At 36.3% G+C, this 27,398-nt stretch overlaps 1 protein-coding gene across 3 annotated transcripts in view; it reads left to right on the top strand.

The window, feature by feature from the left end:
- The first annotated feature begins 386 nt into the window (after positions 1-386).
- The window catches only part of LOC137401564 (uncharacterized), a 38,264-nt gene continuing 11,252 nt past the window's right edge, over positions 387-27,398 (top strand). For 2 of the 3 annotated variants that reach the window (XR_010979354.1, XM_068087988.1), the window contains exons 1-9: positions 387-530; positions 1,559-1,694; positions 6,940-7,035; positions 14,645-14,740; positions 16,165-16,272; positions 18,049-18,244; positions 22,647-22,806; positions 23,117-23,225; positions 25,350-25,508. Coding sequence is in view for 2 of the 3 variants with exons in the window: in XM_068087988.1 (XP_067944089.1) it covers positions 1,677-1,694; positions 6,940-7,035; positions 14,645-14,740; positions 16,165-16,272; positions 18,049-18,244; positions 22,647-22,806; positions 23,117-23,225; positions 25,350-25,508 (942 nt within the window). In the remaining variant the exon portion in view is untranslated. Of the gene's footprint in view, positions 531-1,558; positions 1,755-6,939; positions 7,036-14,644; positions 14,741-16,164; positions 16,273-18,048; positions 18,245-22,646; positions 22,807-23,116; positions 23,226-25,349; positions 25,509-27,398 lie in introns of all 3 variants that reach the window. The other variant, XM_068087989.1, reaches the window with a different exon arrangement.

Genomic DNA, 27,398 nt, shown 5'->3' with positions numbered 1-27,398 from the left:
GTGCCGCTTGCCGCAACCGGCTCTAGTACGTTCTATGAAGAAGATGTAAGATGTAAGATGTACTCTTGATTATTACTAAGAAAGTTCCACATTTCCGGTCATATCTAAAAAAGATAATGATTGTGAGTTTCTAGCCCACAGTTCCTAACTGGGTTCGAAAAAATGTGTAGCTGTGTTAGATGAAACTAATCGACTCGCTTAAATATTTTTAAATTTTCATAGCTTGTGATTTATTGTTTGAATCTATAGTACATGTAGTACGACGTAGTATCTAGCTAAAAATCAGATGCAAAGACTCATTTTTAGTTCCGCGGTAGCGCTTGGGTAAGCAAGGTCCTGGAAAACTCAGAAAAACCCATTTAGCTTCGCAATTACTATACCTTTCACACATTTGGCAATAACGATATACTTTGGCAGCGGAATAGAACTTTCATTTACCTATATCTTAATATTTTATCGTTTAGGTAATTTATTTAGGCGATAGTTAAACATTTTTTGTGAAGAAGCCAATGTTTCGACACCGCCATCAGGTAATATTCTTTCGTGATAAAAATATTTATGTTTAAGTCAATTTTAGATTTATTCGCAATGAGGTCATGAAGTGTATGTTTATTATTATTTCGTGAACAGTAAAAAGCTTACACATAACATCTGTAAACGGAATTTTTCCATATTACTAAGAATTATTAGTTCTTCACATTTGAAATGTACCTGTCCAGGAATTGATTGAAGACAGGAGGGAAAACAGGACACTAGGATTGTTTGAAAAGGCAGTGAGATAAAGGGAAGAAATTAAATGGCACTAAAAAATTATATGGATGGATATGTGATAGAAGGGTAGGAGATTGTGAGACTATTGCATGTATTGGCAAGGTGAGACAGGCATGTGAATGTGGGTTCAAAATAGCCATGTTGTTGCAACACTCATAAGCAGTTTACACAAGACATCATCGAATCTTGAACACTTGCAAAACGTGAAACGTCAGTATAATAGCATATCTACTAGGATGATTGATAATATATCTGGATAACATTATACTACGAGGTTGGGTAGGGAAGAACAAGAATGGGGAGGAGTGAAGGTAGAAAGGAAAAGGCTAGAGAAGGATAGGGATGGGAAGAGGAATAGGGAAAGTGAAGAATGAGCATGAATGAAGGATGAGTTTTATATTCTACTCTATATGAAAAGCCTATACTCTATACACCACTAATCAATCAGTTTGATTGATTAGTGCCTACCAATCAGTTTGGGCACAAACACAATTGTGCCTTTAAAACAAAAAATTGGTTGAAACTAAGCTCAATCACTTCAAGAGAAAGAAACATCATACATAAATGCTTCTTAGTTTTTGAAAGTTCATTCGTGGCTATAGGCAGTAATGGCTGCCCCATATCCACTGTCAGAAGTGGATCTTAAATTTGTAAATGTTGCAGCAGTTCGTAAATAGTCTAAATGGTTTGGCTGTTGTTATTTTTGGAGTTTGATGCAAATCTGGCAAAGATTGTTTTTTAATTCATAGTTGTTACCTGTAATGTCTGATCATCTGATTATTTATAGAGAATGGAATTTACAAAATCAGCACTTCTGATATGTGAATGGAATAGCAAATGAAAAGCAAGAAAACTAAGGGAGTGTTTAAAAGGAATCCGGTATTATTTCTGGATGCAACGTGACGATGGCTGTTGCCGCAGAGGTAGTGTAATGCTCCCCCTATGGCGGATAAACTTGGGTTTATGTGAGGGGAGGTTGAAATGTGAGTCGGAGATTCACCACAGGCTTACTGTATCAGATGTACTAGTCAAAGGCTCTTCTCACTTTAACACAGGCTTACTGTATCAGATGTACTAGTCTAATGCTCTTCTCACTTTAACACAGACTTACTGTATCAGATGTACTAGTCTAATGTTCTTCTCACTTTGACACAGACTCACTGCATCAGATATACTAGTCTAAGGGTCTTCTCACTTTAACACAGACTTACTGTATCAGATGTACTAGTCTAAGGATCTTCTCACTTTAACACAGACTCACTGTATCAGATGTACTAGTCTAATGCTCTTCTCACTTTAACACAGATTTACTGTATCAGATGTACATGTTTAAGGGTCTTTTCACTTTAACACAGACTTACTGTATCAGGTGTACTAGTCTAAAGGTCTTCTCACTTTAACACAGACTTACTGTATCAGATGTACTAGTCTAAGGGTCTTCTCACTTTAACACAGACTCACTGTATAAAATGTACAAGTCTAAGGATCTTCTCACTTTAACACAGACTCACTTTATCAGATGTACTAGTCTAAGGGTCTTCTCAATTTAACACAGACTTACTGTATCAGATGTACTAGTCTAAGGGTCTTCTCACTTTAACACAGACTCACTGTATCAGATGTACTAGTCTAAGGGTCTTCTCACTTTAACACAGACTCGCTGTATCAGATGTACTAGTCTAAGGCTCTTCTCACTTTAACACCGACTTATTGTATCAGGTGTATTAGTCTAAGGCTCTTCTTACTTTAACACAGATTCACTGTATCAGATGTACTAGTCTAAGGGTATTTTTACTTTAACACAGACTCATTGTATCAGATGTACTAGTCTAAGGGTCTTTTCACTTTAACACAGACTTACTGTATCAGATGTACCAGTCTACGGGTCTTCTCACTTTAACACAGACTCACTTTATCAGATGTACTAGTCTAAGGGTCTTCTCACTTTAACACAGACTTACTGTATCAGATGTACCAGTCTACGGGTCTTCTCACTTTAACACAGACTCACTGTATCAGATGTACCAGTCTACGGGTCTTCTCACTTTAACATAGACTTACTGTATCAGATGTACTAGTCTACGGGTCTTCTCACTTTACCACAGATTCACTGTATCAGATGTACTAGTCTAAGGGTCTTCTCACTTTAACACAGACTCACTGTATCAGATGTACCAGTCTACGGGTCTTTTCACTTTAACACAGATTCACTGTATCAGATGTACTAGTCTAAGGGTATTTTTACTTTAACACAGACTCATTGTATCAGATGTACTAGTCTAAGGGTATTTTCACTTTAACACGGACTCACCGTATCAGATGTACAAGTCTAAGGATCTTCTCACTTTAACACAGACTCACTGTATCAGATGTACCAGTCTACGGATCTTCTCACTTTAACACAGACTCACTGTATCATATGTACTAGTCTAAGGGTCTTCTCACTTTAACACAGACTCACTGTATCAGATGTACTAGTCTAAGGGTCTTCTCACTTTAACACAGACTCACTGTATCAGATGTTCTAGTCTAAGGATCTTCTCACTTTAACACAGGTTTCTGTATCAGTTGTACTAGTCTATGGATCTTCTCACTTTAACACAGACTCACTGTATCAGATGTACTAGTCTAAGAGTTTTCTCACTTTAACACAGACTCACTGTATCAGATGTACTAGTCTATAGGTTTTCTCACTTTAACACAGACTCACTGTATCATATGTTCTAGTCTAAGGGTCTTCTCACTTTAACACACACTTACTGTATCAGATGTACTAGTCTAATGCTCTTCTCACTTTAACACAGACTCACTGTATCAGATGTACTAGTCTAAGGCTCTTCTCATTTTAACACAGACTCACTGTACCAGATGTACTAGTCTACGGGTCTTCTCACTTTAATGCGGACTCACTGTATCAGATGTACTAGTCTAAGGGTCTTCTCACTTTAACACAGACTCACTGTATAAAATGTACAAGTCTAAGGATCTTCTCACTTTAACACAGACTCACTGTATCAGATGTACTAGTCTACGGGTCTTCTCACTTTAACACAGACTCACTGTATCAGATGTACTAGTCTAAGGGTCTTCTCACTTTAACACAGACTCACTGTATCAGATGTTCTAGTCTAAGGCTCTTCTCACTTTAACACAGACTCACTGTGTCAGAGGTACTAGTCTAAGGGTCTTCTCACTTTAACACAGACTCACTGTATAAAATGTACAAGTCTAAGGGTCTTGTCACTTTAACACAGACTTACTGTACCAGATGTACTAGTCTAAGGATCTTCTCACTTTAACACAGACTTACTTCATCAGATGTACTAGTCCACGGGTCTTCTCACTTTGACTCAGACTCACTGTATCATATGTACTAGTCTACGGGTCTTCTCATTTTAACACATACTCACTGTATCAGATGTACAAGTCTAATGGTCTTGTCACTTTAACACAGACTTACTGTACCAGATGTACTAGTCTAAGGATCTTCTCACTTTAACACAGACTTACTCTATCAGATGTACTAGTCCAAGGGTCTTCTCACTTTGACTCAGACTCACTGTATCATATGTACTAGTCTAAGGGTCTTCTCGCTTTAACACAGACTTACTCTATCAGATGTACTAGTCCACGGGTCTTCTCACTTTAACACAGACTCACTCTACCAAATGTACTAGTCTAAGGATCTTCTCACTTTACCGCTGACTTACTCTATCAGATGTACTAGTCCACGGGTCTTCTCACTTTAACACAGACTCACTGTATCAGATGTACTAGTCCACGGGTCTTCTTACTTTAACAGAGACTTACTGTATCAGATGTACTAGTCTAAGGCTTTTCTCATTTTAACACAGACTTACTGTATCAGATGTACTAGTCTAATGGTCTTCTCACTTTAACACAGACTCACTGTATCAGATGTACTGGTCTAAGGATCTTCTCACTTTAACACAGACTTACTGTATCAGATGTACTAGTCTAATGGTCTTTTCACTTTAACACAGACTCACTATATCATATGTACAAGTCTAAAGCTCTTCTCACTTTAACACAGACTCATTGTACCAGATGTACTAGTCTAAGGATCTTCTCACTTTAACACAGACTTACTCTATCAGATGTACTAGTCTAAGGGTTTTCTCACTTTAACACAGACTCACTGTATAAAATGTACAAGTCTAAGGATCTTCTCACTTTAACACAAACTTACTCTATCAGATGTACTAGTCTAAGGCTCTTCTCACTTTAACATAGACTTACTCTATCAGATGTACTAGTCTAAGGGTCTTCTCACTTTAACACAGACTCACTGTATCAGATGTACTAGTCTAAGGCTCTTCTCACTTTAACACAGACTCACTGTATCAGATGTACTAGTCTAAGGCTCTTCTCACTTTAACACAGACTCACTGTATCAGATGTACTAGTCTAAGGGTGTTCTCACTTTAACACCGACTCACTGTATCAGATGTTCTAGTCTAAGGGTATTCTCACTTTAACACAGACTCACTGTATCAGATGTACTAGTCTATGGGTCTTCTCACTTTAACACAGACTCACTGTATAAAATGTACAAGTCTAAGGATCTTCTCACTTTAACACAGACTCACTGTATCAGATGTACAAGTCTAAGGTCTTGTCACTTTAACACAGACTCACTGTATCAGATGTACTAGTCTAAGGCTCTTCTCATTTTAACACAGACTTACTGTATCAGATGTACTAGTCTAATGGTCTTCTCACTTTAACACAGACTCACTGTACGAGATGTACTAGTCTAAGGATCTTCTCACTTTAACACAGACTTCCTGTATCAGATGTACTAGTCTATGGGTCTTCTCACTTTAACACAGACTCACTGTATAAAATGTACAAGTCTAAGGATCTTCTCACTTTAACACAGACTCACTGTATCAGATGTACAAGTCTAAGGTCTTGTCACTTTAACACAGACTCACTGTATCAGATGTACTAGTCTAAGGCTCTTCTCATTTTAACACAGACTTACTGTATCAGATGTACTAGTCTAATGGTCTTCTCACTTTAACACAGACTCACTGTACGAGATGTACTAGTCTAAGGATCTTCTCACTTTAACACAGACTTACTGTATCATATGTACTAGTCTAAGGGTCTTCTCTCTTTAACATAGACTTACTGTATCAGGTGTACTAGTCTAAGGGTTTTCTCACTTTAACACAGACTCACTGTGTAAAATGTACAAGTCTAAGGCTCTTTTCACTTTAACACAGACTTACTGTATCAGATGTACTAGTCTAAGGATCTTCTCACTTTAAGACAGACTTACTGTATCAGATGTACTAGTTTAAGGATCTTCTCACTTTAACACAGACTCACTCTATCAGATGTACTAGTCTAAGGATCTTCTCACTTTAACATTGGCTTTAACACTTGAAAGTTCACATGAAAATTTTTTCGGTCTGCAATTACTATGAATGCAGGATCCTTTTAACTTAGTATTTCACGTTTAATATTTTCATTAATTTTGGAAACATGGTTTCAATTATCATGTGATTAAAATGTTATGAAATGAAACCCTCTCACAGTATTTAATTAACTACAAACAAGATATGAAAGTTTTAGAGTTTAAAACTCGCAAGCCAACCAAGTTTGTCATGCTACTACTCCGATCTGCCATGGCTATATTGTTCATTGTGTGCCTTAAGCCTTACTTATCTGTTTACCCTTGTCACCCTCACATTTATGACTCGTCTATCTGTCATCGGTGTGACTCATCTCAAGCGCTGCTGTTCAAATGCCTGCAGCATTGTGGGTGTGCTAGCTAGCAGAAACGATCCTAATTAGGAAGGTCTTGTATAAGACTCTTCAATTTTGGTGCACAGAATGAATTCCTTAAATTTATTCCATATGGTAATGTTTGGTACAGTAGATAAGGTTACTTCTAATATGTATATCTTTTTGGCAAACAGAATCCTGTGATTTCAGTTGTGACCACGAACATAAACTGACATGAAGACATTAACGACGCTACTTCACTGTTTTTAACCTTAGATAGCCCAAAAACCTACTCTACCTACTAGATGGAATGGGTCAAAGAGTGTCCCCTATGCCATAAGCCCAAATTCTATGATCTTAGAGTATGAATTTAGTAGCTATCTACTATTAATATTCCAGTTATACTTTTAGGCTAATCGAGTAAGACTGCAGCCGGAGAATGCCTACCGCCCCAAACTGGAACTGAGAAAGCAGCTAAAGGACCAACATAAATATGTTCAGATAGAGGTATATAACTTAATCAGAAATAAATTAACTACATGTTAGTATATCTCTAATTAACTAGCGACATAAATGTGCACAGGAGGGGTTATCAGTAAGGGTTCACTTGAAAACGCAGTTTTTTAGTTAAACAGTAGAAGTTTCTTTGGCTACAGCGGAATTCTTATTCATATGGTTTTTTCTATCACAGATATTTTGATTTTGACAAAAAAGAGTTGTTAGAGTGACCCATAGACCTACTAACTATACTTATAGTATAGTTAGTAGGTCTATGGAGTGACCTTAGCAAAGTTTGCTGTAGGAACGAGACATATTGAATCTCAGGGATCGGGAAAAAACATTCTCAGAATTTACAAAAGCAAATCAATTGATCAAACCGACTGAGCAACCTTGTCATCACATAGAAGTAACATTGCCTCTTCTATTTCTTGGTTTTTTTTTAAATGAATATGCAATCAATATGAATAAGTTTGTAAGCGATGCAGTAGAAGGAAAATTGCATTCACTAACATGGAATTGTCTGCTCGTGCCAGAGAAGTGTTGGTGTCTGCCTGAACCCAATTAGATAAATCTGAAGTTTTTTTACTGCAAGCTTCTTCGCTCTAGCTTCATCTCTCTTCCTGAACATTGCATGTCGAAACTGTTAGTTTGGTTGTTATGTGAGCCACTTCTTAAGGGTCAAACCTTTATTCTATTCTTTACCTTGTTTTAAAGATTTGATGCATGAAAAAGTTTACCCTAGGACACTTATGTATTCGCCTCATCTATCTTTCGCGCTTTTGTGAAGTCATACTCTTGCACAAATTTCATGTGCGAAACTAAACTATCATAACGAACGAGCGAAAACGCGGAATTAAATAGCTTTGTTCATTAATAGTCCAAGAAACAAATGGCAGCAAGCGATCAAATTGCATTGTCGATCTCACCCACACCATTCTACCTGCGGTTCACAATTACAAACTAGTGCCAAATTGAATTTTTTTATCGGTGAACTGAACCTGAGGAATCTAAATGTTTGTTCCACTGCATTTATTTTCACATCACTATATTTTCGCACTCATCAGAGCTGCGAAATTAAGTTGCAGCGAAATTTTACTCTGTATGCTACTCACGAAACTAAATACTAGCGAAATATAAGTGTCCTAGGGTATTATAGTCTCTCATTTATTAAGTTTCAGTTTTTTTTGAAAGCAGGCATTTTGAGCTAATTATTTTATACATGTTAATGATTACCTATGTCATTGTACTTGGGCACCAGTCAACCATTTACAAAGAGACAGAACTAGCGATAAGCATATTCTTTGCTGTCGGAAATCGTTTACAATGTCACAATTTTTGTAAAGGTATTTCCACACCACAGAGTGAGTGTCATAAAAACAGCTGCTAGGCAACGTTTAACTATCTTTCCTATAATAAGAGTTGTGTCCACCTGTCAGTACGAAGCCGCGGTTGATGGTTGCAAAAAAGTTTTCATTGTACAGGATTTCTTACTCACCATAGTCTGCTCACCAGCCTCGCACACTACCATCAGTGCTATACTCACCATAGTCTGCTCACCAGCCTCGCACACTAGCATCAGTGCTATACTCACCATAGTCTGCTCACCAGCCTCGCACACTAGCATCAGTGCTATACTCACCATAGTCTGCTCACCAGCCTCGCACACTAGCATCAGTGCTATACTCACCTATAGTCTGCTCACCAGCCTCGCACACTAGCATCAGTGCTATACTCACCATAGTCTGCTCACTAGCCTCGCACACTAGCATCAGTGCTATATTCACCATAGTCTGCTCACTAGCCTCGCACACTAGCATCAGTGCTATACTCACCATAGTCTGCTCACCAGCCTCGCACACTAGCATCAGTGCTATACTCACCTATAGTCTGCTCACCAGCCTCGCACACTACCATCAGTGCTATACTCACCATAGTCTGCTCACCAGCCTCGCACACTACCATCAGTGCTATACTCACCATAGTCTGCTCACCAGCCTCGCACACTACCATCAGTGCTATACTCACCATAGTCTGCTCACCAGCCTCGCACACTACCATCAGTGCTAATCAATCACCTATAGTCTGCTCACCAGCCTCGCACACTACCATCAGTGCTATACTCACCATAGTCTGCTCACCAGCCTCGCACACTACCATCAGTGCTATACTCACCATAGTCTGCTCACCAGCCTCGCACACTAGCATCAGTGCTATACTCACCATAGTCTGCTCACTAGCCTCGCACACTAGCATCAGTGCTATACTCACCTATAGTCTGCTCACTAGCCTCGCACACTAGCATCAGTGCTATACTCACCATAGTCTGCTCACCAGCCTCGCACACTAGCATCAGTGCTATACTCACCATAGTCTGCTCACTAGCCTCGCACACTAGCATCAGTGCTAATCAATCACCTATAGCATTCCAGATTATCCGTATGCATTATTATTACACCTGATGTTCTCTAACGGCACACCAGACTGCCAGTGCACTAGTAGTAATAACTTTTGCTAACAGACAATAATAAAACAAATAAATGGCAAACAGACTTTTGTTGATGGCTTCAGTTATAACCATATTTAGTGTGCGAATCTGCATGAAACTTTGACCTTGATATATTAACTCGCATACTCGGTGATATCAGTTTTGGAAATCAATAGCGAGCAGACGACTTCAGAGTCTCCCAAATTGAATGTTAAGCGAATGGCAGTAGTGGGTTTTAGTAGTCAGTAGTCAGCAAATTCATTTACAACTCACATCAATTCGTACTCTGTTTAGTTGAAATTACCCTACAGGATTATATTATTTGATTGATTTAACAATTCACCACTTCACGTACAGACAATTCCACAAATGGTCAAAATCTGCAAATAATTGCAGTTATTGGCTTTTTAAAAACAGTCGGAATGACTACTACCTAAAATTAAAAACTAGTCAACAGGCGTAATTGGTAAACAGTTAGGTTACAAACTTTTGTAACCGTCGCCGGGGTTGGTGTTGCACCCATTGCTAATGCATCACAATTCTTTATAAAATTCAAGGTTGTGGCAATTTCTTCAGAATTCAGCATGTCGTCATTGTCTCAAAAGTCTGTCTTGCCATTTTCACTGTGAAACACCTCCAAGCTCCAACAACTTCTAATACTGAAGTTGATGACATTAAAAATCATTACTTTGATTTAGACATTATGGTATATATATATGATTTGCAGTGCAGATACATATGTCAACATATAGAATAGAGAAGTTGAATACGAAGTTAACCATGCACTATACACTTGTGAATAATTTGCACTTCATTGTCAGTTGGATTCAAGAATAATTTATTTGTGTTTCTCCGCTATTAAAATAAGCCACGAAAATGCATGAAAAGATATCTTCCACAAAATATAACTCTACAAATAATATTGTTCAAAGTATAAATACAGTAGTCTTTGATGTGTATGCTCTGTAGGAGCTCAGGAGGTTTACGTTACTTTGTTGTCTGGTATTTACAGCGATGAAGCTCCCAAACTGATGGAAACATTTTACTTTATGTTCACGAATTTACGGGCAACAATTCCGCGAATGGTTAAAATCCGCAAATAATTAAAGTTGTCGGTTTAAAAAAAAGGAGAATAACTACCACCTAAAATTAAAAACTAGTCGCCAATCGTAATCGGTAAACATAGCTGAGTTCCAAACTCATTTAACTGTCGCCAGGGGTTAGAGTTGTGCCCTTCACAATTCTTTACAAGATATTTTAATGTAGACATTACAATTTTTTCAAAATTCAGCATGGCGTCATCATCTCAAAAATCTCATTTGCAGTTTTTTTTACTGTGAAATCATCTTTCACAACCTCTAATACTGAATTGATGGCATTGACAATGATGGTTTTGATTTAAACATGATATGTTTATGATTTTCAGCGCAGATACGTATGTCTATAATATAGACTAGAGAATTCAAATGCAAAGTTAACCGTGTGCTATACACTTGTGAAGGTTTTACACTTTGTTACTAGCTGCATTCAAGAATAATTTATTTGCGTAGGTTTTCCTCCGCTAATACAATAAGCCATGCAAATGCATGAACAGACAACTTCTGCGAAATATAACTTTATGAATAATATTGCCCTTTAGGGTATGAATACAGTAGTCTTTGATGTGCATGCTCTGTCAGAGCCTAGGAAGTCTATATTACTTTGTTGTCTGGTTTTTACAGTGATGAAGCTCCCAAACTGTTTGAAACATTGGTAAACTTTACTGTTTGTTGTTTATTGTTTCATGGTCTATTCTGCTTTACACAGCATTGACTGGTGTAAACAAAGTTAATATCTATTTATAAATAAGGTCTATTCCTGTAACTAAAATAACTACTTGTGTGTACTCCATCCTATCTTTCAACTCACATTTACTTTGTCTGCGTTCTTCAAGCACTCTCAATCCTTAATTGTAAATATGTTTGTCTTCTGACCCCATATTCTCGAGAAACCTTTTAGTTTATGGGCGGGTGGGTACCACCTCCTTAAGACATGTAGATTGTGGGTGCTATTGGTTATTATTTCTGCTATGAGAATCAAATGTTTATCGGAATATGGTTTTTATAAAACTCATAAACTTACATTAGATGCAACCTCATTACTCCAAGAAAACTACTTTTGTTCTTGGCATTGTAGCTAGGGGCTGGCCTTTCATGTATCAGAAATCTATCGAAAATCAAATATAATATCTGCTTAGCTTTCTACAAATGAAGCTGTGCTTGTTTTTCAAGAGCATTTTTGTACAAACAGTGCTCTGTGATCTTGGCTGGACATGTCTGAGTCCAGTGGCAAAGGAGACATGCCCAATTGCAGAGAGCAATTATTTAAGGTTGGATGTCATTCCTGCCAACAGCAGCAGCTTTTAATACTCAAATACTATAATTGGTTGACATAGTACTAGAAATTCCACTGTCATACAGCCAAAGTTATATTGGAAAAAAGAAAGGGTACTGATGGTTGAGAAATCAATATTAGCTGTCAAATGGCACTGCAGTGCAATAGGATAACTGCAATGGTAGCTGTAATGTACTGGGTGTGGGTGTTATTATATACAACAAATAGCAATAATGAAAGGAAAAGATTATATGTTTATATCTCTCCCTCTGCAACAGGAGAAAGGCAATATTGGCCAGTATTACAAGTAAAATGCACTGACATTATTAGAATAACCAATATTATTAATATAGTAATAATATAAAACCAATGCACAATTTTGTTTACATTTCAAAACGTCATAGCTAGCAATATCACGAAGTTGTGATATTTATATAGATTTTTATCAAATCTGTACTATGTAGTCATCGTTCTGTAGTCATCCAAACTTATAATTAATTATTGTAATAATCTCATAACTGTTAGAAAAAATATCATTGTCATTTCTTTTACTTACACTGCGTTGGACATCAGTTAGAATTCCAAAGTACTCAAAAGTTTCAAAAATGTCAGTTACTTTGAAATCGGCAAAAATGAAACGATTTCAGTACTCCTACGTTAATTACAGAAACCTTCGGCAATGCTATAGACTGTTAAAATGTGCACGTTATTTCTTTCGTGAAATGCGCACGACTTAATCGTTCTGTTCTCTGTTGCTCGACGTTTTAATTTCCGGTCTTAACTTTGATAAAAGTGAGGATTAGCAAGTTTTAACAACGATTTTCAGCCAAATAAATCTGTCTATTTATGTATAATCCGATCAGATGGGTTAGTTTTAGGAATTTGCGGTAACCTTTCAAAGGCTTGGTAACATATTTAAATAGGTTTATATGCGTTTTATATCATTATTATACTTAAACGACTTTACTGAAAAATAGTTAAATTTGTTGATAAGATTTCGTAACAAGGGTTTGGTGACAGCCGTTAACGGATAATTTTTCGGGAGTTGTATGCACATGTGCATTTATCATAAATCTCCCAAACCAATCGCTTCGCTCATGTTTGGTCGTGGGAAAATCACATTATTTATGCATAGCAATAACTTTTACTGAATATATATGATTGGGTATTAAAAAAGCTAGTGAATGATGAGATCGTTACAGTCGACACATTGAACTATTTAATGACTGGCTGATATTGATGTTACAGACCGTGGCTGCTGTTTTAGTGTGACTATAATTTTATTGCTTTGGTCAGTGTGTCAGGGCATCAAAATCTATCTATAGTTTGTGTTCGGATGTATGCTTACTGAGAGTACTACTCTGTCCATATTCACTGGGTTTCAATGACCAAAATTATGCAGATCTTGGAGTCGTGCGCACATTGAGTTACCGTGCGATGGGTTTCCAAGGACCATTCGAATTATTTAGATTAACATATGTCGTTTGTTAAGAAAAGATAGAGATTTCTAAGCTAGAGATCATAGCAGTGCATTCGAAATTGATCAAATCGACATATAAAGATTGAAGAGGAGAAAATGTATAAAATGGAATAGCTTGCGCAGTGTTTTCTTGCGTATCATCCGCAAGTGTCGTTTCCATATTTCGTAAGAATAAAACATTCTGTAAACATTGGCAAGTAACAAAACTCACTTGACGTTTCTATTTCACGTATGACACAAACTAGCGGATTTGCCAGCCATGGAAACGGTTACTGGGTTTTCATGCTCCGAATAGACTTGGAGTTTCTTACACTTTCAATCATAGAAACGGTAAAGTCTGAATGGTTTCGACGCTATTTCACTTCACCAAATTTGTACGGAGGCATTCGCAGCGAAGCTACTGTTTGACTTCACAGAAACACTGTGAATGGATTCGAATCGATTTTACTAACAAAATTTAGCCCATTTTGTCCTACTACCGCACTGGTCTCATCTAACTACCAACACAAACTATCAGTTGCTCATACAATTACAAGAAGATATTTACCCTTTTATTTATTTTATTACGGTTAATACTCAACTTAATAGTTACAACATCATGTAATATCATTCTTTGTTTTGACTGCATTATTTATGTTGGTATTATCACACTCTCATCTGGTCTGCAAATAGAGGCTTTTTTCCTATACAATTCAATATAAAATTTATCATCACCATAAAAGAGAATATCGTTTATGCTACCCGTGAAGTAATAACTGTATAGCAAGTAGTAAATTATGTGCTGTTTATAGAGGTCAGCGATGAAGAAAATGAAAATACTCATTGGGCAACCTGGTCGAGTGCGACGAGTGTTTGAAACGCGCATTGAAAAGCGACCATGACCCGATAACGAGTCTATTTTAACAATTTTTGTTTTGAGGAGTACATTGCTAACCTGGAAAAAATCAATAAAGTACAACTGTGAATTGTTGGAAAGGTCAACAGAATGAAAAGGTCAACTCCGAATCTATTTGAAGCATGGAAACTCAGTGATAGTGATTAGCCAATGAGATTGCCTTAATCACTCAGAATTATTTGAGGAAGAAGCAATTAGTTTGCTAACTAATCCTTTGTGTGCCAAACAGGGTAGTGATGAGGTTTACCTTATGGTGTTTGACCCTTTGTGTACCAAACAGGGTAGTGATGAGGTTTACCTTATGGTGTTTGACCCTTTGTGTGTCAAACAGGGTGGTGATGAGGTTTACCTTATGATGTTTGACCCTTTGTGTGCCAAACAGGGTAGTGATGAGGTTTACCTTATGTTGTTTGACGATGAGACAAACAGACGGCAAGCAGGCGCTGGGGAAGAGTTCAAGACACACAATGGAACCTCGGTAAGTAGCGGAACCTTGGTACGTCTTTTCATTCTAAGCGTCTCAACTGCGATCAGGTTTTATGGATAATGATTTTAAACACCTAAAACAAGAATCGAAATCTTTTAAAATTTGGTGTGAGTCTTTAAGGGTATAAGTAGACAAGAGTTTGAAGATATCTCTGCTGTAAGTAAGTTAACAGCCATTTCTCAGTGGATACCAGAGTGTTTCTAATGCTAGGAGGCAGCTACAGTCCATCCTTGGATCACGACGACCCTTTTATATGATTTTTTTGCCCTGCATTGTGGAATAAGCTGATTTTTCGCCCTCTCCATTTGAAATATTTTTGCCACTTAAAATCAACAAAAATTTCTCTTGAAGTTTAAATTTGGCAGTCGGTGTGCTGATTACATCGAAAAACAAAAGTGTCGTTATGCTAATTGTCAAAATCCCTCTAACAATGAATAAAAGAGATGTGATGCTTGATCTTGCTTGGTTCGGTGTTATTTGTTATTACTCATTGTTAAAACAAAACTGGAAACTTTTTATTTGGGTTACAAAACTTAGGTGACAAAATTTCAGCGACGAAAAAGTTGAAGCGCGCTAAATTAGTTAAAAACACGCACTAAAACCCAGATTCAAGTATGTGTTTAGTGACTTCAATTCATTTTTGTTAAATTCAACGTTTATTCCATTCAACGTCTGCCTCGAAAGTAAGAACTCCCTACGATACACACTGCACATATTACATTGTAAGGCTACATTTTATTCCAGATTATAACTACTAAATATACTAGAATTACTGTAGGTAACTATTGTTACCATTTTTATGTCAAGATCTTTGTCTATCTGGTCTTTTATTTTATTGTAACTGTTTGCTGGTTCACTTTATATCACTGTATGCTGGAGTTGTCTTCTTGGCAATTATTCATCAACTACGCGCACTGTAAACTGATGACATCATCAAGGAAAAGTTCGCATCTGCCAAACTGTCCCTGATAGTTCACTGAACAGCCATGACAGTCTGTGCGATGTGCACTACTTAGGCAGTGTTGATTGGCTGTCGCTGATTGCTTGATCCAGATTTCTTTTTATGACAGTTGCTGCAGGACTAGTGTTTTATTGTTTTCGCGACCACATTGAATAATGTGAAGGTTATGCCGTGGACTATTCTCTGATGTAAACACGAATGGGTTTGTGATAGCCTGAACATTGTTATGACAGACAATCACCGAAAATCTTATGACGATTTAGTGTGAGCCAGCCTTTATAGATATTTCTAGTTTTTGCTATTTTAGTGCGTGTCATCTGTCTATGTTGTGTGTCTTCACTCTGTTTGTTGTCACTATACTCTCTATGTCCAGTATTTGCTATTATAGTGCATGTCATCTGTCTATGTTGTGTGTCTTCACTATGTTTGCTCTCACTATACTCTCTATGTCCAGGTTTCCAACCGTATATTTGTACAAAAGTCTCTCGGTTACGGTGGTTTCGGGATCGTCTACAAGGCAGACTTGATGCATCGAGGAGATGAGCGAATATGCATAAAAATGGTACCATTATTTCTCTACCCGTTGATTTGCACTTCTGAAATATTGCATTCGTCTAGAATATTGACTTTAATTTTAATTAAAATGACTGTTACAAGCCTATTATAGTGGCTATCAATGAATATTTATTTTTTCTATTTTGTGATAGTTGTTGATGTTTCAAGTTCTAGTTTCCAAAATTTGTGAAAATGGTTTCAGATCAAAATCCTGTTTTTTAGTATTGAGTTTTTATAGTCATTCAGATGTGCAGGCCGGTGACAAGCAGGAAGTAGTGTTATTAGACCTACATGTATGTAATCACCTATCCACTTATCTAGCTAGCAATATCTGTGCTATGAACAATGTGTTATACCCACTAGTACCCTAGTAGTAATTTGGTAGATCATCAGGTGAGTGAATAAAGCTCAGAGATTAGCTAGGTGCACAATTACTAGATGTTACCATGTCGGTTAGTAAGCCGATTGCTGTGAGTTCGAATCCCATATGATGCAATATTTTCTCACAAATTAAACCATGGCTTTGGACAGACACGGCTCTTGCTACAATGGAAACTAGGACATTGTCAGTCTAATGCAGCGTGAGAGATCATCAGGTGTAATAAGTATATGCATAATTATTCATAAATACGGCAATATGGCTGAGTGGTACAGATAATAGTGTGTCTGGCTGCTGAATTTCAGAGTTCAAATCTTGTGGGATGCGGTCTTTTCCCTAACATCTAACTGTGGCTTAAAGCAAACGAACAACTGAACACTGCTCTTATTATAGTAAAGATTTCATTCATTTTTCAAGTTAGCCTAGGATTAGTTGCTGAGGTGAATTTTTCCAATAAATAATTAATGATGTGTCATTATCAATCTTACGAAAAATACTGAACTGAGAGAGAGAGAGCATCGAATCTCTTTCATGCGTTGTGAAAAAAATAGTATATCAGCATCTTTGTTATCTTGACGTATTCAGCACACAGACTGCCAAATTTGAATTTCAAAATAAACTTTTGTTGATATCATCTAATGAAAAAAAAATGTATGGGGAGGGTGAATAAACATTGTGTGTGACATTATAAAGCAAAAAAGTCATATAACAGAGTCATCGTAACCCGAGGGCGCACTGTATTGCGTAGGCAACGTCATAAAACAAGTAGACCAAGGGACACGAATCCAAAGTTGATTTTGACAGAAATCTTTACTATATTAAGGCCAATGTTGTCTGTTTGTCCGAAACCATGGTTGGGTGTTGAAAAATGGTTGCAGCATACAGGATTTGAACACGCAACTTTCAATTTGCTAGTCTGATACTCCAGCACCTGAACCAATCAACCGCTGGCTAGATGTTTAGAATATTTGTAGAGATGTTATTACTGTTTAAAGGTTGACTTGCAATAAAATTCATATTACAGTTTTTGGTATCAAAAGATTCACCATGTCTTACTCTGTTGTGTTGTAAGCGCCAAATATGTGGAATTGTAATTACAAGCTCTTAAAAGCTCAAAAACCAACAGTTAATCGCAGCCACACGATACCGCCGTAGTTTGGATTCTTTTTCCAAAACGGCTCAAATGGGACGTAGTTGTTACAAGATGGTTTCTGTTTATACTTTCAAGCAATCTCATTCGTATTATCTCAATACGAATGAAGTATAAGCAATCTCAATACATATTATGCACTTACAACACAACAGAGTAAGAGATGGTGAATCTTTTGATTCTGACAAGTATAATTACTGTTTAAGGTTTGTGAAATTCTCATGCCACGGCTATAAAAGTTTTATTTTACGCAGGGCCTGCACAAAACAAAATATCAGAATGATGAACAAAGGCTACAAGGACAATTGAAGGTGAATAAAAGGCTTCTAGTAGAAGCCCAGCATTACCGGAAGCTTTCCCATGGTCAACATCCCAATATAATTTCCATGCAGTTTAGTTGCATTTCACAAGATTTCCAGGAAGCCTTCCTCATTCTCAGCCAATGTAAAGGTTAGTGCCACCTGTTGCAGATGTCACTTGTAAGTCAAGACACATTACGTTACAGTACCACTTATTAGATATGTCACTTGGGAATGGTGACATATGCATTACTAGTTGAATGCCCAGCATTGCCCGCGTAATGAAAGCGTTTTTGCACCAAAAGTTCATTTTTATATAACGTATACAACATTTTCTGTTCTAGCTTTTTAACTTTTTAACTGAGAAAAGTGTTTTGGGCAGTTCAAATAAATTGAGAGAAAAAATAAAACAACTGTCAATGTTTAAACGTGAAATACCGTAAAACCTCTAATTGAATGCCACCTCCATTTAAATGCCACCTCCATTTGCCTGCCACCCTGATAACAGGGTTGAAAAATAGACTGCCACTCTACGATTGAACGCCTCCTTCATTTGACCTTTTGACATTATTTGATCTTTACGAACCCATAATAACTGATCAGTAGAAAAGTGTCCACAAAATTGTATTAATAATGGATCGTTTATATCAAAAGCAATCAATCCTCTCGCTATCCAATTTCAAAGCTTTTTCTTTTTTGTTAAAACTTTGAAAGCAACACCATAGAAATAATCAATAACGGTCTCAGGCTAGTAGTAGTTCTCTGTTTAACGCGGTCTTTCTACTTCGAAGTTGCCTACATATAGAAAAAAAATGACCTAAATATACAATGGTAGATGAACTTTTAGAGCAACGCTATAGAAATAATTACTGTCTCAGGCTAATAGTGGTTCCTTGTTTAATGGGGTCCGAATACTGTGAAGGACATGCATATAAAAACCGTTTCGCAAGTCTTGGTCCAAAGGTTACGTTTAGCGAGCAAAACTATTGCGCTTTGCATTGGTGCTAAATGCAGAGCGTGAAAGTTTTGCTCCGCCAAAAAATTGTTTGGACGCTAATATCGACTAGTTCAGCAGTGCAGAAAAATAGTCGAGGTCAGAAGATATTGTGGAAGGTATTAGACAACCAGAAGATGTTCGTTCCATCGAAAACAACAATCAGAACGCAGCTATCCAAGCAAATGAAACAAATATTTTTGTTTTAAAAACGTTAATTTTTGTTTTTGCTTGTGATGTTTCTGCATGTGAAGTATGTTTCGTTTATATCAACTGTTCATGAATATATATTTGTAGCATTTGATAGATTATTATTGTAGAACTTATAAATATGCAGATTTGAAGCTTGTTATTTAATAGAGTAAGCATCCTAGAGGCTATCTTAGCATGGCTTACAATAGATCGATGCGTGTAACTCCTCTTCTATTGCACATAAAAAGCTAGTTTCGGCTGCAAACTGTAGCAAACATATCAATGAGTGCAATGAGCTTTTATTCAACAAAAATAAATAAATCCTTTAAAGATAGATATAAAATAAAAAGATGTCCTCCAATTTAGAATGACATAAAAATAGAAAATGCCAACAAATGGCGATGAAGGCCAAGGCATAGTATCATCGCAGGTCAATTGCAAGCAATAGATATCAACTGGTAGAGATATTTCTCAATTATATCGTTTGTCGATGCATATTTATTGAGAGATCTTTAATAAGTTGGAGGTAGGTTAGCATATTTATTGCATCTAAAGGGTTTAATATTGATCCACTAGAAAAAAAGAGCAAAATATAACCGGCATTCGCTTCGCCCGTAATAGGGCTAAATTTATCTTCCGAAAATTTTGATGAGCCATGTGAAAAATACACTGCCAGTCTCTATTTGAACGCCGCTTCTAATTAACCGCCACTATGGAGGATAGGTTGAAAAATAGAATGCCATGGCGTTCAATTAGAGGTTTTACGGTAATTAGCAAGTGGTGGCTAGATAGTCTGTTTTGCTACAATGATTACAATGTAAAAGGATATGATACAATTAATACGAACTGAGAAAACAAATTAAAAGTCATGAATTTGTTGAATACATAGTAACGATGACTACATAGAAGTATATAACTGTATAAAAATAGTTAGTAAGGTTAGCATACTAAATTGTTACTAATTTTTAATATGTACTGCACTTATAAAATTTTGACGATTTTTACCAGGGAATGTTTGCATTTATATAATTACTGTGGTTTCTATACTCCTTACATACGATTTTTTCACCATATGATGCTAACCCTAGAATGGATCAAAATCGTATCCTTATAGTGCACTGTAATGGCTAACGGTGGTCTGAGAGACTTGACAACAACGCGTTCGGGGCGCTAGATTTTTGTGACTCTGTGTATCATAGTTTGTCCATAACTTGTTCTCCTGGAAGTAGCGTATACAAGAACACAGCTATTTGTCTTCTTTCTTTTAATCAAACTAGTACACTAGTAGTCCTGTGCACCTTGAAAGACCATCATATGTAATAACTATCTATACAATTATTCTGAAATGCAGTAAGGATCTGAAGTGGTCCAGATGGTAGTGTGCTGGGCTGATAAACCGAGTGTCAGAGTTCAAATCCTGTGTTGTGCAATCAAGTTTTCCTACATCCAGTCGTGGCTTTTGATGGTCAGACATGCTCTTGTTATAGTAATAATTGGCTGAATGCCCAGCGTTGCACGGGTAATAAAAACAGCTTATAAACAGTGACAGATAGTGTAGTTGCCATTGGCTCAGCTGACTAATTAGCCAATGGCAACATTAGTAAATTGGGCCATTTGCATAACTTTAGCTGTAGTTTGAGCTTGTCTAGATCGCTACTATAATAAACTCCATAAAGCCAGTTTGTAATCATTACGTAATGCGTCATGTCCTCTCATGCAATGAATCATGATCTTCAAGCGTACTAGTAGTAACCAATAATACGTTCGCAAGCGCTTCAAGGGTGTGGATTTAACCGGTGTAAAGAGTATGACCACAATTATTCTATAGTATAGCACTGTAGCTGCTTGGTCTAGGGCAGGGGTGTCAAACTCATTTTTACCGAGGGCCACATCAGCGTAATGGCTGTCCTCAAAGGGCCAGATGAAACTTATAATTGCAACGAAATGTAATCGAATAATGTAAAATAACTTTAACTAGTCTTTGATATCAAATAACTCTGACTTTATTACTTAAAGTCGCAAACAGAACAGTTGCACAGCAAAACATGCAGAACAATTTTTTTGAAAAAGAATCAGAAAAATTACACAATACCCATTAAGATGGGCATACTTTCAGTAAAATCAAAAATTGTGAGCTGCTAAGAACATGAATTTGTTTGCATACACACATTAAACCTGCAAACACTAAATAGTTGCAACAGCAGCAACACAAAATCAATATGTAAGCAGCAAAGAACCAAAGATTATTTGCTATTTGCTGAAATAAAGTTAGACTTGCACCAAAAAATTGCAAAATATACAGTGTTTGACTCAAATTACTTATTTATTATGTACAATACAAAGTTATGAATATTATTTAATCATATACAGTTTGTCATGAACATGAAAATCATGAAACTTTAATTTCGAACATTTCTTTGCTCTTGCGAGTATTATCCTTCAAACCAAAGCATAGCAAATCTGCATGCCAATATAACTCAAATAAACTGTCATAAACATGTTTCAAATAATAAAAATATGTTCAGTAACTCTGTTCTTGACTTTTCAGACTTCAGGGGCAGCTCTGAGAATCAATATGATCCTATCGAGATTGAATAACTTTAGTTTGACTACGGCTGACAGCCTAAAGTGCACTTTTATTCGAGCATAACGATTCAAATTGACAAAATTAAAAGCTAATAAAAACTTTGAAACATTAAAAATAATGTTTTGATTTGATTTATGCAGTCTTTCACTGACTCACCTCTTCTGAATCTGCATACTTACTTCTGGAGTTGACAAAAATTGATCACGAATGATAAAATTTAAAGTGACTGCGATGATTTCCGGTTTAGCTAGATGTCGAAATGGGTGTAGTATTTTAGTTATAAATTTAGCCATAGAAATCATTGGGGCATATTTGTATGTTTGTTTGATTAGCCAGAAATTTTTCTTTCTAACTAATCAAAAATATTCTTATGTAATTTAAAAATAATGATACAAGGATTAGATAAATTTCAGAGGCAAGATAACTCGCGTTTGCTGCCTAGCAACTTCATAATAAATACGCGAGTTAACTCCGTCGGGTGCGAATGAGTTAAGCTCTTACGGGCCACATAAAATGACCCGCGGGCCACATGTGGCCCGCGGGTCATGTGATTGACACCTGCGATCTAGGGGATAATGTGCCTGTCCGCTGACATGGAGATTCCGAGTTCAAATCCAGTGCGAAGCGAAGTTTTATTGTTACACTTTATTGTTGTATCCGGACATTCGGATGACAAACGAAAAACACAGATTTATATATATTGTTATAGCGAAGATTACTATAACTACCAAAATGACTATGTCGTGTTTGATTTGTCCGATTGATATTTGTTTCTTGCAGGTACAGATCTTTTACGGCTGTTAAAGCACTATCATGGTCGCAAGTTGCCAAGCAGAATGCTTCGAAAGGTCATGACAGAGTCAACTCAAGCTGTCGAGTATTGCTGGCAGCACAAAATAGTACACTGTGACATCAAGCCTTCCAACATTCTCTTTTCTAGGTAGTTACTTACATGTATATGCTGCTTGGTGTATTGACAGTCGATGAGTGGGAAGCAGAAGTAAAAATCATCTTGTGCAAAGTATTGTATAGACCATTTTTAATGTGGCCCTTTTGTTATATAGCCCATGTATAGTATGACTATCGTGTTGTATGGTCATTGCATTGTTTAGCCGTTTTAGAGTGTTCATTGTTAGGGTGGTCATTATGTTACAAAACTATTTTTAGTTTGGTCATTTCTTTGTCTAGGCGTTTTAATGTAGTCGTTGTTTTATATAGCCATTATATAGTGCGGCCATTTTATGACGTAGTATGAATGAACCTCTGAAGCTGATTGACTTTGGCTGCGCTGTTGATTTGGCTAAGGGCTTTGATGGCGACAACTCTCTGGCTGGAACATTTGAGTACATGGCCCCGGAGGTAGGAACATATATAGACAATACCATAAAACCTCTACTTGAACACCACCCTTATTTGAATGTCACCTCTATTTGACCGACATTATAGGAGAAGGGTTGAAAAGAAGAGCACCCCCTTTAATTGAATGCCACCTCTATTTAACTATCACTTTGACATTCTTTGATACTTACGAACCCGAGTGAGTAGCGAGTGATCAGTAGTAGTAGTAGTAGTAGTAGTAGTAGCGAGTGATCAGTAAACAATAATATAATAATAATAAACAATAACAATATAAGATAATAATAAAAACTTGGTTACATCACAAAACTAATTACTAGCGAAGTAAAAGTGTCCTAAGGAAGTAATTGTCTAATGCAAACACCCTCGAGTAAATAAAACATTAAATTTTGATATACGTACTGTACTTATTAAAAATTGGTAACAGCATAGTATATTACACTTAGTTCCTCTAGCAATCATTTTCTTACTTCAACGTCTTTATCAATTTTAGGGCCCATGACTAACAAATTATAGCTATAATGAAATAAAGTTTATAGTAAATCTATATATTTCTCAAAGTTTAATGTCCGTCCATCATCAGGATATCTCTCCAGGTATAGCTATTAAAATCCTGGAATTTTAATGTCACATCCTGCTGGATTTGAACTTGTGATAGTTGCAACCACAGATTTGCAATCCAATCGTCTAACCACCAGTCCACGGATGCTCTTACAATGCAATGCCCTTAGTATATACTTTATACACCCTTTTCCCCGATTTTATACGCTAAATGATGTAATAATCGAAACTATTAACTCTGTGAAACACGATGCTTTTTCAGCTTTTCGTAAACTTTTATTTCTGGTTTTTTTATAAAGTTCAATCGCTAAGGCCAATACTTTTCACGCGGACAGTTGTATCATCTTGAGTAGGAATAGCCTCTATAATCTCTTTTTCTTCGGCCACACAAAGACTGTCCGTTATCTCATTTTTACATTTGTATCGAGATCAGTATCGTCGCTATCAAAGCTTTGATGGATATCTTCTGCTGGAACAGTAACCTCTTTTCTATATACTTACATACTTTTATGCAACGAGTTGTTATTATTAATTTGACCTATTCAGGATTTTTATTTTGTTTTCTCAGTTCGTATTAATTGTATCATTACCAAACAATTTTTTATTATAATTGTACTAGTAGCAAAACAGACTTGATTAGTTATTACTGTATTAGCTATTACTATTATTAGCTAATTATTTCACATTTGAACACTTCACATTTCATAGTTTTATTTTGTTTCTTAATTTATTTGACCTGCACAAAACATTTTCCTGATGATATGAAATTTGAAAGTTACAGTTGTTTGACAAAGTTTGAAAACCTTTACAGTTGTTTTTATTTTTTTTTAATTTATTTAAACTGCACAAAACACTTTTCTCATGATATGAAGTTTAAAAGTTTGAATGGTAACTGTTGTTATATTTTAAATAAAGATAAATTTTCTGTGCAAAGATTTTTATTACCCGAGCATTCAACTAGTATTTTATTAAATGCTAAAATGCGCAATTTTTATTTTCACTTACTTTTTTTTAATTTTTGTTTCACTCACACAATATCATGCATTTATGAAATACGAAGAATGCTGAACTGAGAGAGAGAGAGCGGGCATCGTGTCTCTTTCTTTCAAGTGTTGTGGAAGGGATTTCGGCGAAGGGAATATTGGCATCTTCGTATTTTGACGTATTCAGTATACCGACTGCCAAACTAGAATTTTGAGAGACATTTTGTTGATGCTTTTTGGCGAAAATCATGCTACAACAAGAGACGAAAAAACATTGTGTTCCACATTGCACGGGGAAAAAAATCACAAAACAGGGACATTGTAACTAGAAAATCCACTGTATTCGGTGGTTTTTTAAAAATACCCTCTTTTTAAAACTTGAAAAAGGTAATCTAGTATAAGTTTAAACACACCCATAATTATATTTTTGATAGTATTTCAATGATGAACTTGGGATATCTTATACTAAGTGCTTCAAAGGCCACAAAAACAGAAACGCTGACTAACAAGCACACGGACAGACAGACACACAGACAGACAGACAAAATGGGATTTATTAATGTACATGTTGATAAGGTTTTAGATGCTGATCCACGGGCGGCCAGGCATCAAGGAGCAGTCAGATATCTACAGCCTGGGAACTGTCTTCTATGAGGCTCTTATTCAACAGCGTCCCTGGCAGCATGATGACCGGATTCACAAGGCTAAACGACATGAAAAAAAAACATTAATTAAAGAAGAAGTAAGTGCCTTCAAGCTATCACTATGTTTGCATTTCACCTATGATGCAGATTTGGAAATCTGCGCACCGAGTGGAGTTGCCATTTGGTAAGTGTTTCCATGGAGGTTTCCATGTTACGGGTTAATACAGGCGCTTTGTTAAATAAAGATAAGGAATTTTGTTTCAGAGGTCATAGCAGTTCACTCCTGTCTAGCTGAGCAGAGGGCTTTTCGAATGAAAACTTAAGTGTGAACAATGGTTAAAATTGAAAATCTTGTTGGAAATTTTCTTGTACATCATTTACAAGAGCCATTTCTATATTTCGTAAGCGTGAAACAGTTGATAAAACTTTACGGGTAACAAAACTCTCTTGACTTGAGGATTGTTGATGTTTCCATCTTGTGGATGAGGTAAACATGCAGATTAACCTCATCGTCATGGAAACAGTAATAGCTTCATAATGATCAACCATTGTAGTGTGTAAACAAGTTGTGTTGTTTGAAACCTAATACTGACATATTGTACAGCACATTCGCATAAAGATTGGCTTCAACATTCTTTTTCAACATTCAATGTATTTTTTGAGAAAATATTTGACCCGAAATAGTTTCTTAACTCACCGCTTACAAAGTTTACTTTTAAATTCACCGCCCTGGAAGTTTCTCATAACATTTCAGTTTTATACGTGACAGCGCACGTCTGGTTTATACGTGACAGCGCACGTCTGGTTTATACGTGACAGCGCACATCTGGTTTATACATGACAGCGCACGGTCTGGTGAAATTTCTAAATTTACTTAAACTTTATTAATGGAAGTTTAAGTAAATACATCTTAACATCCAGGACATTGTTGAGTCTGTTGAGACATTGTTGAGTCTGTTGAGTATGTTGAGTCTGTTGAGACATTGTTGAGTCTGTTCTTTGGGTCTTTAACCCTTTCAGCCCTAATTATTTTCCAGTTGAGTGCCCCCCTGGCCTAATTAATTTTTCACACTCAATATTTAATAAAGTGAGGTGTGTTAGATTGAGCATAAATAAAGCTGCGTTCAAGATAAATGAAAATAGTTTTTTGTAACTTGTTGGTAACATTCTTAGCTACATTTTGATACTAATATATACACATTAGGTTAATCTATATAGGATGTTATTGATAAGATTCAAATCGATACATTTTTTGGAAATCGAAAAGTCTAAGTTTGGCTGCTACTACCAGTCAGCTTTTTGGTTGATAACACTTCAGTAACATATTAGGATGACAAGAAAAGGTGTTATCATCAAGTTGCAAAAAAAAAATTTGGAGTTCTAACCAATAGAACTGAAATTATGAGCCTATACGCAATATTATGGCATAATGTAGTTTCCGTTCCATTGTTCAATCAATTGGTATATAAGGTCTATATATCATATTTACATTCTATAAGGACAACATTTATTGCAGTTATGATAATAAACACGAGATGCAAACAACTGGAGTACAAAACTAATATAATGTATCGTTTCTATCAACTAAAATTGTGAAAAGATTTGTCAAATAAAATTTTTTTCTTCGAAAAATTTAAAAGTTATAACAATTCAGTAATTTTGACGTTGTGCAATTGAAACCCACTTTGTGCTACTAATAAACGGTCATAGTTTTGTTGTAGATCACTGTCACTGCTAAATTCTTCACCTGAACTAATTATTACGTTAGATTGTAAGATTTAGCCGTTGTCTTTCGGCAAACGCATTCAATATGGCGACCTCCAGAGTTGAAGTTTGAAATCTATCACAGGATTTGCCTAGTAAAATGTTTTTATCCAACCACATTTCTGGTATCAAAACAATCCTCAGACTGTTATCTTTCGAAATAAAGCTATAAAAAACGATAAACACAAGGAGTATCAATAAAGTTACTCAGAAAGTGTCCCGAA

Source organism: Watersipora subatra, chromosome 8 (assembly GCF_963576615.1).
Source record: "Watersipora subatra chromosome 8, tzWatSuba1.1, whole genome shotgun sequence".
Taxonomy (NCBI): Eukaryota; Metazoa; Bryozoa; class Gymnolaemata; order Cheilostomatida; family Watersiporidae; genus Watersipora; species Watersipora subatra.
The sequence above is the reverse complement of the archived record's forward strand: the minus strand, read 5'-3'. Positions and strand labels throughout refer to the sequence as shown.